The sequence below is a fragment of the Petromyzon marinus genome, chromosome 25 (genome assembly GCF_048934315.1).
Source record: "Petromyzon marinus isolate PM22_M1 ecotype Great Lakes invasive population chromosome 25, UKy_Petmar_22M1.pri1.0, whole genome shotgun sequence".
NCBI lineage: Eukaryota > Metazoa > Chordata > Hyperoartia > Petromyzontiformes > Petromyzontidae > Petromyzon > Petromyzon marinus.
Genome location: NC_133691.1, coordinates 6,952,362 through 6,968,639, shown reverse-complemented (window position 1 = coordinate 6,968,639; position 16,278 = coordinate 6,952,362). Strand labels below are relative to the sequence as shown.

The 16,278-nt window shown below is 46.1% G+C and overlaps 1 protein-coding gene across 1 annotated transcript in view; it reads right to left on the bottom strand.

Annotated features, from left to right (window-relative positions):
• The window catches only part of LOC116945893 (A disintegrin and metalloproteinase with thrombospondin motifs 18-like), a 108,354-nt gene that overhangs the window by 49,906 nt on the left and 42,170 nt on the right, over window positions 1-16,278 (bottom strand). The window contains exons 7-8 of the mRNA XM_076069668.1: window positions 7,411-7,570; window positions 5,265-5,370 (exon numbers count right to left, since the gene is read on the bottom strand). Of these exons, the coding sequence (XP_075925783.1) occupies window positions 5,265-5,370; window positions 7,411-7,570 (266 nt within the window). The remainder of the gene's footprint in view (window positions 1-5,264; window positions 5,371-7,410; window positions 7,571-16,278) is intronic.

The window sequence follows — 16,278 nt, the reverse complement described above, 5'->3', positions numbered from 1 at the left end:
TTGGGGTTTTTTTTTTTACCGTGGTTATCCTTGAACATGATCTTTTTTTAAAAAATGCCACTTTTTTCAAATTTTCTTGCTGTGGTTTTCACACCTGATGATGATTGTTTGTGTTGCAGTCGAAACGTCGTGAGACTTTAAATGTTTTATATTTTTTATTATTTTATTGTTTCCCTTCTACGTGGTGACTTTACCGAAAGAACCAAGAATATGAATGAGATGCTGGTTTCAAATACCAATTGTCACTGCGTGGTCATGAATCAGACTTGGGCAGCCAGAATTGTAGCTTTAATGCCTTAACCATAACACCCCTGCCATATACAAATGCACAAATTATCCCCATATAGGTTTTTGGGGAAAGTTCTGTTATCGAGCACCTGCGAAGGGTAGCATGGCCCACGAAGGAGATGGGCCGTGGTTCAGATCCCACTCACGACTGACATTTCAATGGGCAGGAATCGAAATTAGGTCACCGGGTTTGCAGCACCGCGTGCTGACCGCTATGCCACTACTCCCCATGTGCACACACGCACGCACACGTGGCCTGCACAGGCTACCAACTTCTGGAACTGACAAACACCCCCCCCCCCCCCACGCATGTTATGCTTGGCAAAAATATATTCCTGACACTTCAAAATGAAACGTAATCTCATGATCTAATTTTCCTAATTCACGTGTCAGCAAGCTAAATAAAAGTTTTTTTTAAATAAATAATCGTTTTAAAAAGTGGGAAGAAATTATTGCCACATTATTTATGCTGCACGTGTAACCCAGTCTTACTAGTAGGGAGTAACAATCAGTTTTAATGCAGAATGTACTATTCGGAATTTGTTTGCCAAAAAAACATTAAATATCATTTTAAAAAAAGAATGCTGAACACTATCCTTCCACGTTGAGCCTTTCAGATACTGACAAAACATAATTTGGTTTGACATTGTGTTGTTGATGATGAGAACATTTAACAGGAATATGGCCCACTATCTGTTCACCTTCAAGAATGGCTTTTAAGAGGTTTACATCTGTCCCATCTACAGTTTTTAGGTAAGATATTGAAAGAAGTTGGCTCAGTATTCTGAACATACACGCAACAATGGTGCATTTGTCTCCGTGCGTGTTTAATTACAAGCAAATGTTCCGAATACAAAACAGAACATTTTTTTAAAGCACATTGGAGATGGCTGGGTTTTTAGTGCAGAAGGCGAATGTCACGTCAGAGCACTTCTAAGCAAGTACCACTGGAGATTCTGGGTTCAAATCCAGACAGCCGCGCCTGTGATTTATCTGGGCTCATGAGTGCATCGAGGTGATGATCTCACCCGAGGCACCAAATATGCCATACAAAAACAATTCACGATATTGAATGTTGCTTTTCCACTTAATATTATTTCCGTTCTGAGAATGAAATACATATACATTTCCATTATGAGACCTCCTTTGCCAGAAACAAGATATAGGAATAGGTTTTACCCTTTTGACTGGCACAAAAACTGACACCTTTATTCAAGGCATCATGTTTGCAATAACCACAACACAAGCAGTCAAAATGCAAACAAAAAAGACAACTCTGATAATAATATGCACTGTCCTTGAATTTGATTGGTCCACACCCGAGACAGCTTTTCTTAGAGCCTAGTCTCCATTGGCGTCTTCTGGTCCAACACCAATGGAGACTAGGCTCTAAGAAAAGCTGTCTCGGGTGTGGACCAATCAAATTCAAGGACAGTGCATATTATTATCAGAGTTGTCTTTTTTGTTTGCATTTTGACTGCTTGTGTTGTGGTTATTGCAAACATGATGCCTTGAATAAAGGTGTCAGTTTTTGTGCCAGTTAAAAGGGTAAAACCTATTCCTACATATACATTTCATTGACATTTTGGCAAATGCACTTTGCAGGGCACACCTAATGTGTATGGTTAAAGAGGGATATTTAATAGGCTTCAAAAGTAATCGTGCCGTGTCATCTTCTTCGGCTGCTCTATGACACAAGGTAGTCTACTGCTTACTGTGAGAGTCCAGAATTAAATGTCTGCATCTCATGACAAGACGCTGACAGCACCATTGTGATACAAGTAGGATAGGGAGGGGAATACATGTACACCCATAGCAGTGATCTCCAAATGTACAATTTTCCTAAGGGTTAATGTATGTTCATTTTCTTCACAAAAAGCATACAACCAAATCCATAAGCGTTACCACTGTACCACCCTGCCTGCCACCCGAATGGATATGTGAATTATTACTGAAACTGAATTTATGAACTGCTCGTTGTTGGGAGACTTCAGAGAGGCTATATTTTGGAGAGTTAAAAAAATATTGAACGTCTAATGTCTCTACATTTCCCACTATACTCCAATCCTTAATAATTTACGATATTTGATGAATAAACAAGCAAATTCTTAAACGCACAGAAAAAACTATGTTGTGCTGGAATGGAAAAATAAGTTAAAGGGGTTATAAATTTGCCATTTCTGGTATCAAGGAGAGGACCTTTGATGAAGTCTACCCAGATCCCACCACACACAAATATCTACCCCCGACTTACAAATCAGAGGTCCCTCTCACAACGCTTTAAAGTATCATCAACGTGTTACCATGATCGTATGAGAATTTAGCGATACTCCTCTATGGTAGCAGTGCTAAGCCAGCGCTGGAAATTCCATACACCCATGGGTGGTGCCAGGCTAACCATACAATTAGCACTGATGATGTGCAGAGTGAACCCCAATCAGCAACTTGAACTCACAAGCTTCTGTTTGTAAATGAAGCATTCGAACCAAAGTGCCACCTGGCAAAACTTCACCATCACCACCAAGCTCAAACATTGAAGGTTTTGACTTAAACTTTCGTGACTGCAGGAATTCATTTTCTTGGTTCTTTCGGTAAAGTCACGTAGATAGAAAATAAAAAGAATAAAATAAAAAATAAAAGCAAAAAACCTACGACGTTTCGATCGCAACACAAGCGGTCCTCATCAGGAGCCTAATCTATCTACGTGACTTTACCGAAAGAACCAAGAATATTGAAGGTTTTGCCTAAACAAGCAAGTCGGAATGTTCCATCGTCTTCCTTGGATAAGTGAAAACCCATCCAGGCTACAGATAATATCTGAAGGGCTTAATGCCAACTCCTAGTCTGCCCACCTCTTTTGCTACGTATTGCTCGGGAAGGGTCGCCCTCATTTTTCATTGCTAACCGCCTCTCTCTCAATCCTTCTTCGTGACGCAGTCCAACCGGCGCTGTTAACACAACCCCATGCTACGACTGCATTGAAAGCCCGCGTCGAAAGCCTCGGTTCGCGTAAGTGGAGTTATTGGTTTTTGAAGGCCGTGGGGAAGAGCCTAAAGACCAGGGCGAGTTTATTTTCACAGAATCCTCAAACCGGCCAAGTTAATTTTCACGTGGGCAAGCACCCGCGTGTGACGGAGCCGCGACTGGGGTGGTCTAAAATGAAATGCATATAATGTCCGTGTGCGGACCGAGAAGCGCAATCGTGTACGTAAACAGTTTAGTCACGCGCTGTGGACAACGCCGTCGTGATGGCAAAGGATCGCTTTTCATCGGCGGCACAGACGCACGCACGCACGCGCGGGCGCGTTTATGAGGCGTATCTGCTTCGGAAGCGGCCTCATCCAACGCCAGTCGCTCCGCAATGCGCCTCCGAGGCGTTTACATTGTTGACTTTTACATTGTTCATTTACGCGCTATGAAGAAGGGGCCCCCATTGCCCAGGACGTTGCCACTGCAACTTTTCTTTCTTCCTGTTAAGGCCACAGTGTTGTTTGAGGAATCTGTTGAGTTTTTTTTTATTTTGCTACGTTGTTGATGTGCACATGATTAGTGTCGGGTAGGAATGAGCGGTGCGGCGCACGGCTACTTTATAATAAAACTAAGGGCGTCCTGGGCGAGCCAACTTTCAAGTTCGATCACTGGTTCAGCACACTTGGGCAGTCATGAAGCTTTACCGACTACTCAGGAGTTCATCTCTTCGCCCTATGCTGTGCTTGGACAGGGCTCCTGGCCGTAACATTTTGCTCTACAGTATCGTTACCTTACGAGGACACGTCTCACTGATGAGATGCGGTGGAATTTAAGGCAGTCAGAGGTCGCTGTGTATAAAATAATAAATCAATATTATTTTTACTTATACAAAATAGAGAGTGCACGTCGCATCAATAAAGTCGTATCGGAGGGCTTTACGTAAAACGTAATTCATATGAATGAACAACACTTCGACTTTATGAATTACAAGCCATTTATTTTAAAATAACCAAGCAATGTACCAGAGGCAATATAATTTAAAACCAACACAAGCTTGATTCATAGTATATTTTTGGATTAGACCATGTGGCCATGTATCCCAATCCAAAACTCGACCATGAATCACAATACTTGCTGCAAAAACCTCATCTGTTAAGTTAATAAAAGCTTATGAACAAATGTGGTAACGTGGAAGGCATATGTACACGCACATGGAATAACAAGTTGATCGATTAAACGTTTCCTCGCTTCGAGTGTACGTATGTTGAACTTATTTCGTACTGTACGCAGCCAACCATGCTAATCAGCAATTAAACCGAGCCTACTGCACACGACTGAGTGTGAATGTGGCGCATGTGCTTGTGAATGACACAGAAGCAGACAGTGTGGTGCCAGGCCTTCAACGACAATATTCAAATTTTCAACAACAAAAATCGATGCCAATTGTTGAGTTTACTCGTGGTCTAAATCTGTTGTGTAACTTTTGAATATAGCGACAGATAAATCATGCACCCCTGCAATTGCGTTTGTAGGTGCGACTATAATTCTGTGCACGTGCACGTATCGACTGAGGCTTGAATGAGTACACAGTGCTGGCCTTCATAGGTGCTCGCTAACAGCACTTGCTCCAACAACCTGTATAGACTACATGGGGAATCTTTGTCTTGAATGTATGTTTGCTGGAGGGGGTTCACTTCACACTCTATGGAACCATTGCCAGGGGTGTGTTTCCCAGGCCTGTTTAACATAAGTGATCAGTTTTATCTGAATTAGTCCTGGTCCTCTCCTAGGTCGACTCTGCCTTAAATGAGTACCTGACACAGTGTGCCAACATCTACACGGGGGAGACAAAGGTGGGCATGCATTGTTCTTGCCACGCCTACCACTTGCGGCCATAAAAGGTGGTCGCTAAAAGCACGTGTGACAAAAGTCTGCATGACTCGACAGGGGATCTTTATTTTGATTTGCGCATGTGTGTGTATGCTTATATACATGATTGTACTCACTTGTGTCCTGACTCATGAGCGATGGTGAAGGCGACTCCCAGTCCAGAGTCTTCATTCACCGTGCAGCTGCGGTACTTACTGCACATCCCACTGATGGGCGCAAAGCCTGCACAGTGAGAAAACACACAACACGACCTTCAACAACAACAGTCGCCATTTGTCACTAAGTGACGGTGAAATTATCACAAAGATTGTGTCAGGCTAGAGGCACGTTGAAGCCACAATGGAGCGTCAAAGGCTTTGCTGGCAGGAGGTCACGGGACAGACCCAGGTACCATGGGTTGACAAAGACAAAGGTCCCCCGTAGAGCCTTAACAGACTGTTGAGGGCAAGTGCTGTTAGCGAGCACCTATGCAGGCCAGCACGGCTCACGAGAGGGGTGTGTGGCCAGCGCCACGCACGGTCACCTTTGTCTCCCCAGTGCTGATGCGTACACACTGCACGAGTTACTAATTTAAGGCTGAGTCAATCTAGAGGGGGGGGGCACCACGACTTGTTCAGATATTCATCACCGTTATTGGCTGCGAGCGGGAAACCAATTCATGGTCACCGGGTTTGTAGCGCGGTACGCTGACCACTAAACTACCACTCCCCGTACACATACAACGACAAAAATTCTCCCGTATCGCCTGAACAGACTGTTGGGACAAGTGTAGTTAGTGAGCAACTATGAAGCTATCATTTGTGTCCAGGTCGCTTCTGAAAAAGAGACATATAGCTCAGTGGGCCTTACCTGGTACAATAAAAAATAACATTATTAAGTAACAAAAATATAGTTTGAGCCCTGTAGTTTAAGGCAGTGGTTTCTCAGAGGAGTGAGGCACAGGCTGTGGCACGATGCTGCGGTGACAAAGACAAAGATCCCCTGTATAGCCTTAACAGACTGTTGGGGCAAGTGCAGTTAGTGAGCAACTATGAAGGCCGGCACGGCACACGAGGGGGTGGGTGGCCAGCACCACGCCCGTCCGCCTTTGTCTCCCCAGTGGCGATATTTACACATCGCACGAGGTACTCATTTGAGGCTGAGGCGACCTAGGGGAGGCCCAGGACCGGTTCAGATAATCGTCACTGGTGTTGACCGTGAGCGGGAATGGAACCCGGGTCGCCGGGTTCGTAGCACGGCGCGCTAACCGTTGCGCCATCGCTCCCCATACATACACATACACACACACACGCGTGCACACACGCACACACAAACGCACGGCCACTTAGGTCAAGTCTTGCGCTCATGAATGCCCCACGTCCCGGCATAACAATATCGTTTCTCTCATGCCGCAGGTGAGTTCTCCCAGTGTGTGATGTTGGGTGATGCCTCAGTATTGTATCCTTTAAATACCTTATGCATCGGAAGCATTTCAATGCACCAGGGGCTCTTGGTTTAATCCCCCTGCCCCCTCCACCTCTAGCGAAACGTGAGTTTTCAAGAATGGTCTCCAAGCCAAGAGGGGGCCACAACAAAGTGCAGGAAGCCGAGGAGCAGGTACGAGTCGGAAAGAGGTTGACAGATCTGCGATTATAATAAATGACCTCAACTAGGAAGTCGTCGCTCCCTCCAGAAGGGCGAGAGCGACTCGAAGAGGCGCAAGGATCCCACGGTGACGCCGGGAAGGCAGCGGCCACGCGGCGAGCCTGCGCCAAAGAGCACCCTCCGAGCTCTGCGGTCCTCTACGTGTCGAGGCGTCGTATCCTTAGTTCTTTCGGTAAAGTCAACGTGACTTTACCGAAAGAACTAAGGATATGAATTACTGCAGTCACGAAAGCTTTAAATCAAAATTTGTCGAGGCGTCGTCGGCCCATTGCTGAGTGTTCACACGCGAGGGTAATAAACGGAGCTTCCGGGGTAAAACCGCAGGGGGCGAGCGGGAGCAATAACTCCCCAGCGCAGAAGCAACAGGTGGAGTCCACGTGCTGCTGTGCCGCCGTCTGCCGGCGAGCCAGGGCGTGGCACCACCTCGGCGCCCACAGGAAGGGAGTTTTCCGCAACATCTGTGCGACCCCACCAACCCTTTCCTCCAGCGGGTAGATTACTGGCGTGCATAGAGCCACCACCCGCCCTGCCGAGACCTCCGTGGCCACTAAGGGGATGACGGCTGCCGGGGAAGCAGAGGGCGGAATGCAGAGGTTCGAGCGACGGCGGCGGCGGTACCGAGAGTGTCGCAGGGCTTGTTCTGCCAGGAGCAGATGTCCAAGCCGGTGAGGAGGATGGCGTGGTCGTGGCGGGCACCGTTGCGGCCCGATACCCCGGCCTGCCACTGGCAGAAGCTGCTGAGTGTCTGGTCGGCGTGGTGGGAGATCACGAGGCCCGGCTGTAACCAAACAAACAACAGCAACAACAACAACAACCCCCACCCCCAGAGCTTTTTGTAACTAACTGTTGGGGGGGGGGGGGGGCGGGAGTCGAGTGATGTTTGTGAGCGCCCATGTACGTTGAATTTCTTTCGCGCCGTACGTAGCCAACCGTGCTAATCGGAGGTGCGGCTGAAGTGCTGGGACCCCAGATCGTGTTGATGGTGAAATCGGGGAGGGCGGGTGGGGGGGGTGGTGAATGTCCCCCTAAGTTTCATGAAGTTGCGTGCAATGTTATTAATTTTAAATCTGTGGTCGAGCAAACGGTCTGTGCTGGTTGGGGTTGCTTTATTTACGATTCTAGGTGGGATGAAGTAAATCGAGTTGGGGAGGAAATTGGCAAGGCATACGAGCGGGGGGGGGGGGGGGGGCGGGGAGAACAGCACTACGCCCGGCCGCCTTCGTCTCCCCAGTGCCGATGTTTGCACGCCGCATCAAGTTCTCGTTTAAGGCTCAAGTCGTCGGCCCTGGGGGGAAGGCCCGGGACCAGTTCTGATAATCCCTCACCACTGAGTCACGGCAGTTCACCGGGTTCGTAGCGCAGTACGTATGGAGAAAGCAACCACCCCTCCCCTCCCCCTCCCATTATTTAGCCTCAGAGACTGTCGAATACATACATACATACATGCGTGCGTGTGTGTGTGTTTGCAGGCACACATGGAATCGTTTTACACTCTTCCGTTAACTGTCATTTGAAGGTGGCTGGGGCTGTTCGAGGTGGGGTGGGCGGGCAAATGCTGCGCCAATTGCCCCGAGCGTTCGTGGTGTCGAGCCACAACCCTCGGCACACGTCGCAGGGTAACACCGGCGTCTCTCGAGTGTGCTAGTGTGTGCGTGTGTGCGCGTGTGTGTGACAGGTTTTGACTTTCTCCGCACGCTCGCTAATTATTGCACAGAAGAAAGCATTGTCAAAAAGAAATATGAGAATAGTTGTTACACTTCATTCAGTCAATCGGTCCCTCTTTACACAAAACTCAGGGGGGGGGGGATCAGGATATACAAAAAACAGACTCACCATTGAAGGGATCTGGGATAATAATCCCCTTGGGCCCCTCCTGAGACATTTCATTCAACAAATGGTTATTTTTTTGTTGCTTGTTTGTACATTCGATCGACAAACCCAAACGCACTTTTCTTACTTGCCTGCATTGGTGGCAAATGTGACAGATCGCATGTGACTACGACGTGGGCCGTGGTATCGGCGGAAATGTGACAATGTCAGATACGGGAACATCTTTGGCACTGGCGGAGCCAGTGGGGCGGTATGGTGGCACGTGCACCCCCAATGTTCCGATCGAAATCCTTAATTTCGATCGGATCAATCCTTAATTTCGATCGGATCATTCGGGTTTATTAGTAATAAATAGGCATTTTGCGAACGCCACTGCTACTGTGTAGCATATTATTACGTGCCAGGGACTCCATGAGATGATAGGACAATAGTCTGAGTCCATAATTGGCATTAAGTAACGGCAAATCAGTTATAAGTGACTCACAGAATTGTGCGCAGTTGCGTATACAGGACACGACTTCGCTGAAGGCATCAACACCTTCAGCGAGTACGATGCCGATCACACAACGCGGTTCGAATTCGACCCTCGATCGATGGCTGCGCCATCGATCGAGGGTCGAATAAAAAGCAAGGGACAAGTCCTTACTTACTAACAACTCCCTACTAACTAACAACTCCTTACTTACTAACAAGTCCTTACTTACTAACAAGTCCTTACTAACAACTCCTTACTTACTAACAAGTCCTTACTTACTAACAACTCCTTACTTACTAACAAGTCCTTACTTACTAACAACTCCTTACTTACTAACAACTCCTTACTAACAACTCCTTACTAACAACTCCTTACTAACAACTCCTTGCTTACTAACAAGTCCTTACTTACAACTCCCTACTTACTAACAACTCCTTGCTTACTAACAACTCCTTACTAACAACTCCTTAATTACTAACAACTCCTTACTTACTAACAACTCCTTACTTACTAACAACTCCTTACTTACTAACAACTCCTTACTAACAACTCCTCACTTACTAACAAGTCCTTACTAACAACTCCTTACTAACAAGTCCTTACTAACAACTCCTTACTAACAACTCCTTACTAACAACTCCTTACAACTCCTTACTAACAAGTCCTTACTTACTAACAAGTCCTTACTTACTAACAACTATCATTTTTCATTGCTGTAGAGGTTCGCCCCCCTACCTGAAAATGCTGGCTCCGCCATTGACCTTTGTAAGGTGACCGTCACACCACCGTACTGCGCCCGGCGTGGGCGGTCAATCGGTCAGGGCGGGTAATCTGTGAAGGTTGGATGTGCGACACTGTGACCCTCTGCAATTCAAGTGAAATCAAAACGTGCGTCTCCGTTCACGCAAATAATAGGGGGGTAGGGGGGGGGCGGGTGCTAATTTCCACACGAGAAACTGATGGGAAACTCCACGATCACATATCAAGCGGCCGCCTGACCACGGGACGGCAGACGCCCGCCGACTTCCACGAACGCGACGGCCGGTTTACGTGAAGGTCAACGGTTTGCGTTCAACACGACTTCACCTCGAGTGTAAGGGCGCATTCTGCGACGCAAGAGCACACTCTACGATGCCAACGACGCGAATGATGAGACCGTTTTGTTTTCGAAGCGGTTCTTTTTTGTTTGCCTTCCACGGTAGCACCGCGACACCCACTGCGACGCACGGCGAAGCAGGTGGTCGCCTTCACCCGAACCGTGAAAGCCGCTATGCCTCTCCGAGGCTTAATATAATTCTCTGCACGCCAACCCCTTGCGGACGTAAGCATCTCGCTCCGTCAGCACACAAAGTCTCGGTTGATTGAGTGTGGCACTGGCACGTTATATTTTCCTTCTTACTCTTAAATCCATTTTGACTTCCTGTACCGCATTGCACATGTGGCCTTTACGTACGCAGACCACACACTGCCATCGGTATTTATTGTCAAGAATTCCCGGGATTCCTTCATTGTGTAGAGTTATTTCAAAGCGATGAAGGTTCAGAGCTGAAGACTGAGCAGAGGTGCTAGACAATGCGTATTAATTCAGTGGTGTTATTCCCACATCCGCATAGGCTGTTCTCCGTGTATTTCAGTTTCCTCCTGCATGTGAAATTATTCACAAAAGGGATTTACAAATTTTCACAGGCACGACGTACCTGAAAAAGAGATTTGAGACCCATTTGATTAAATATTACGTATGTAAAAAAATTACAATGTAAAACGCTTGACTCAACAGCTGATGAATACTCCCTTTCGTCTTGCTTTTGTTAACGTGCTTATATTATACCACCACTGCTTCCCGTAGCTGTCAATCTGTCCCAATTTGTCTGCCAGCTCAAACGAGCACAGCGATCGAGTTAAACTCCGTTACTTTGAGCCAGAGGAGAAAATTCCACATTCCTACTTTGCGGGCTAATATATATATTACTGTTTATAGAATGGTACTTATTTTATCGACCCCTGGTAGTTGACATGATAGGATGTAAGTCTCACCCCTGATAGGAATTCGAACTTACAACCCTCCAATTGTTAGTCGAGTTTGTTGAACCCAACATTGCCACAATGGTGGCAATATTGGAATGGAACAAACTGAAGTAACAATCATTGAGATATTGTCGGCATCGCTCTATTCGAGCGTGTTGCCTGCCAAGCGTAAGGTCACAAGCAGCACGCAGCACACCTTCCATCGAACCATCCCGCACTTACACTAAGGAACAAACACAGCTCTACACTCTGAACGCGATACAAACACCGCAGATGAATACTTTTGATAATGACTGCTCGCAGCTTTGCCATATCCAAAAGATTTTTTTAAAAAAAATCCACAAACCCAACGCTTGACACTGTAACTTTATTAGCTAATTCTTGCCAAGATCGAGTCAACTAATTCCTCGATAGAAACCTAACGCTTGCACTTATGAGCAGATTCATGGGCTCGTGTCTGCGTCTGATCAAACGACCGCTGTGCCCGTGAAAGAAAGAGCTGCTCAATGGTCGGTACTCAACACCCGTTGTGGGGGCTTTGATCGTATTTTAAACAAGCCGTTGGTTTCACAGAAGCATAACCAATGAAAGTGACGTTCCTCAGGCCACTTGGCTTGGCTGTGAAATTAATCACGGTTTTAGAAAAGAAGGGAGGAAAAAATGAAAGCCGAGGTCACGGCGGTATTATGCCGCCGTTAGTCTCCAAGCGATGGTCAGGAAAAAGGGCCCTTGCGAGAGAAACCTGTAATATTTTAGCCCCAAAATATAGCAATTCTGGGAATTTCGAAATTAAAGATATTTGACATTTGGACATGTTTTTTGCGCATGTGCATGCACGCAAAGTCACAAGAGTGCCTGGCGCGCACACACGCACCAATCGCACGCACGCACACACACGCTCACACGCGCACACACACACACGCACGCAAGCTCACGTGCACACAAACACTCACACGCTCATGCGCGCGCGCACACACGCACTCATACTCACGCGCAAACACACGCAAGCTCACGTGCACACAAACACACACACGCTCATGCACACGCAGGCGCGCGCGACAGAGGGGGGGGATACAAAAGCAGCTGCATCAGCAAGGGAAAAATAATAGCCAATGTGAAAAACACAATCCTTGAAAATCGCTCAAATCAGGATTTAAGTGAACACCCCCTCACTGCACAGTTTAACCCTTGTGAAGTTGCTGCTGAATTATTCCAGTGCCAGTGGATATGCACTCTGATCCAGCATAGTAACTCAATGTGCGTTGCTGTGGAACATTGAGAGTAAAATTACGCACAAGCGAAACTGTGTTTCCGTATATGAGAAAACAAATCTCTATTTTGGTCCATTGGCCAATTGTCTTTCCTACCAATATTATCCAGAATAATTTGTTTCAGTAGGCTTAAGTAAGCAAACTGTGGACTAGTTTCAAGCTTATGGGACTCATCAGCAGTCAGGCTTGTTGAACGAGGCTGCTGGGTTTACAAATGTTGTTGGCAAGAGCACTCCGTATACAAGATGTAGCCCTGTGTAATGCGAACGAGCAATGTATACAAAATCATTGTGTGTGCATTGTAAGATATAATCATGTCCATTTTTAATCCATTGGGTTTTGTGGCACAATCAGAAGGCTGTGTGAGTTCAAATCCAAGGACAGGGCATGGTTCGAAACCCTTTCATCCCCTCCAGGGTCAATTAAATTAGTACCACTTTGTGGGAAGCCAACAGGGGTCATTATAAATGTGAAATATGTTCCTGCCATATGAATGTGGAATTTCCACCCCATGCTCAGGAATGCTCATCGCAAATGAACGCCACATCATTATTAATTGAAGAGTGGAGATGTTTTTACTTGTGTGTTTGCACCACACAGTGCCAATTTGCATGATCCACCAACCCCACTTGCAAAGTGCTGGATTACAGACCGTGCCATGCAAAACTGCTTCATCCTATTTCGCGGGATTGTGAGTCTGTGCTCCAAGCCTACATTGATGTCCAAATTCCATGTCGCAGTTGCACATTTTGTTCATAGCTACAGCACGGTTGAGTATAACGTGAATATTAAATTAATTATTCGGCCGTAGCTGATCATTGTTTCAACACAGCGGGTTCTCATGATATTGTTTTCTCCGATACCAAAGTACTCTGCAAACCTCCCGGATACTACCAAAGATTTGTCCATGAAGCCATCCAGATATACAAACATAGACACAACTTCAACCGAGAGGATGGCTTTAAATTGAGCAATCATTGGAAAGATGTCATCAACCAAGTCAAACTTTAGCTGCCTTATAATTGTACAGCCATTTCTTCCAGTTAGTTACGCTCGTTTTCGACAACCGCTCCCCATCGCCTCTCCGTCCCTCTAACCCCCTGCAGCATAACAAAAGGCGGCTTAACTTATCCCTCCCCCACGGCCCTTCCTGGCTCCTCCCTCCCCCCCCCTTAACCTGCATATAATCTCGGGTATCTTAGAGCTCTCTTCACTTGATACAGCAATTTTGCTGTGACGGTTTCCACCTGAAGCTGGAAGCTTGTGTTGCCTCCGAAACGTGATTTAATTTAGTTAGTTTTTTCATTATTTTATTTTAGCTACGTGACTTTACCGAAAAAAAAAACAAAGCGTATGAATCCTTGCAGTCACGAAAGCTTCAAATCTAGAATTAAATTGGCTTTGAAATGGACAAAAAAAGAGTGCAAAGATTTTCTGTTAATGGTTATTGCTGCACCAAGAAGATAATACATTTTAGAGGTATTTACCTCTAAAAACTCACAGAGTCAGAATTAATTTGTTTACATGCAATTACACGTTCCATTTATCATTCAATTAAAAACACCCTTTAATTTCTGTGCAGCTTCACAACGGACATATATACTCTTTACTTAAAACACAAACAAGACGACATTTTAAATTATTACACTTGCAGTTGATTATAATCCGGGATGTCTTAAAATATACATGTCATGCGATCTCAAATGTAGTTTAGTTTTTTACTCTACACATTACGGTTACAATGCGCATTGCCAACAGCTGAGAAAATGTCTCGTGGGTTGAGCCTACCTTGCCAATGAGAGTTTTTTTATATTTCTCGGGAAAACCCTGCTTGGCTTAACTCTGTATCATGTCACCCACGAAACTAGACCACACCACGAATGCCAAAGCAAATAGGTGAGACGAAGTTGCGTTTATTATTATTATCATCAGACCGCAAGACGACGCGAGGAGCTGACTCTGAAACTGCGGACGAAGCCGATTTGTAAACCAGAGTTTGCAGAAAGAGACAGAGCGTCGTTAATTACCGCAAGTGTTTAGCTCTGATTAAATATGGGGTCACGTGGTCCCGGGGGGGCAGTACTTTAGGGCAATATAAACACCATCACGTCCACTACAAGCACCGTATTCCAAGTGACATAATGCCGTCAACATTTTGATTGCACCGCTAAGTTTTACAAAGGCTTGCTTTTATAAATCAGCAGCAAAGAGATTGTACCTTTGTGTGACCCAACCCGCTTAAATAATCAGCTGCAAGTAATGCGCACAATTTCCTCAAGGTATGAGGTTTTTTTTTTTGCTGCAAAGTGATTTAAGGCTTGGGTGGGTGGTGGGTGGTGGGTGCGGGGGAGGTTTAATTAGTGGCAGTTAAGGGCAAGTTCAATAAGCGCTCATACTATTCCACAGATCCCATTTCGGGGAATAAGTAAGATCGCGTTATTTAATTATATTTGTTTTGGCTTGCTTCAATCACCCACATGGAGCCCTCCAAAAGGAGAAGGAGGCACAGGAGTCCCACAGCAGATTTTGCGGCCAAACCCAAACCCCATACGAAAGGACAACCCACAGAGGAGGCCTGCTACACTTTCCTGCCACAGATTTTAATGGCCAAATCACACCGCTGTTACTATATTAAGCACCAAAAAGGAAAATATCAATTTTCAAACTAAATAAACGTCGTTTTTTTTACATTTATTTAATGTCTTTTTTTTTCACCTTCACCACGTTTAATTCATTCTCTCTTTCCTCTGCTTTAAATAATAATAAAAAGTCTTTCAAGGAAACATTCCTCTCCGGGGAGTTGGGGTGGTTTGGAAAACGAATCCTTTGAAGGGAAAATAAAAAAGAAGAGACTGCTGTTTGACCACACTGGATTTTTTTTGTGCGAAAAAGCCATCGGCAAAATTTGGAAGATTGCTGCTCCCCCACCCCACCCCACTCCCCCCCCCCCGGGTACGGAGCAGCATCATGGGAGCCTCGCACATTAAAGCGATGCGGAGAAGCGTCCTTGCGTGCTCTGCCGAAGAAGGAAGAAGAAATAAAACAAAAATGGGAGACTGCCCCGTCATGAAGGACGCTGCGTTCGAGCGTCGGCAACCCAGGACCACACGGTGGCCTCTCCTAATTAACAGCACTGCCGGGAACCCACGCAACAGGCGATCCCTCCCACCGGCCTCTGATCGAGATGGCCCAAACGGTTTTTTTTTTTGGGGGGGGGGGGGATTTGCGAGGGCCAGTTGTGTTGCCGTACCCTTTCATCGGTATCGACAGATAGAATGAATCTGCTTCCAAATCTGCGACGGGGACGACACGCTGATGGGGAAGAGTTAATGCGAAACATGTGTGGGAGAGGAGTCGCCCCCGCCAGCCAAAAAGACTCCTCGTAGCAACTCGCATCTGCTTTTGCAAGTGACTCGGTAACGCTGTAGGTCCTCCGTGTTGACTGTAATGCAAACTCAAGTAACAGAGATAGGGTTGATCGAATAGCAATATTACCTTTAACAAGGCTGGATATTTATAGCCCTTAATGTGTATGTACGCTGAACTTCTGTCGCACCGTACGGAGCTAATCGCGCTATAATCGGTGTCGTCAATATTCGGCTGGGTGAAGGCCTTCTTATGCAGTGTCAGTCATGGGAGGTTGTTTCACCATATTTCACCACACTGGTCACTGCAGGTTCGTGAAGGAGGGCAGCCCCAGGACCAGTTCAGATATCCCTCACCACTGATGTTAGCTCAGGTTGGGAATCAAACTCATGTAACTTTGCTTATAGTGCAGTGCACCAAACACTGCCACACTTAAATTTCGATTTAAAGCTTTCGTGACTGCAGGGATTCATCTTCTGGGTTCTTTCGGTAAAGTCACGTAGAATGGGAATAAAATAA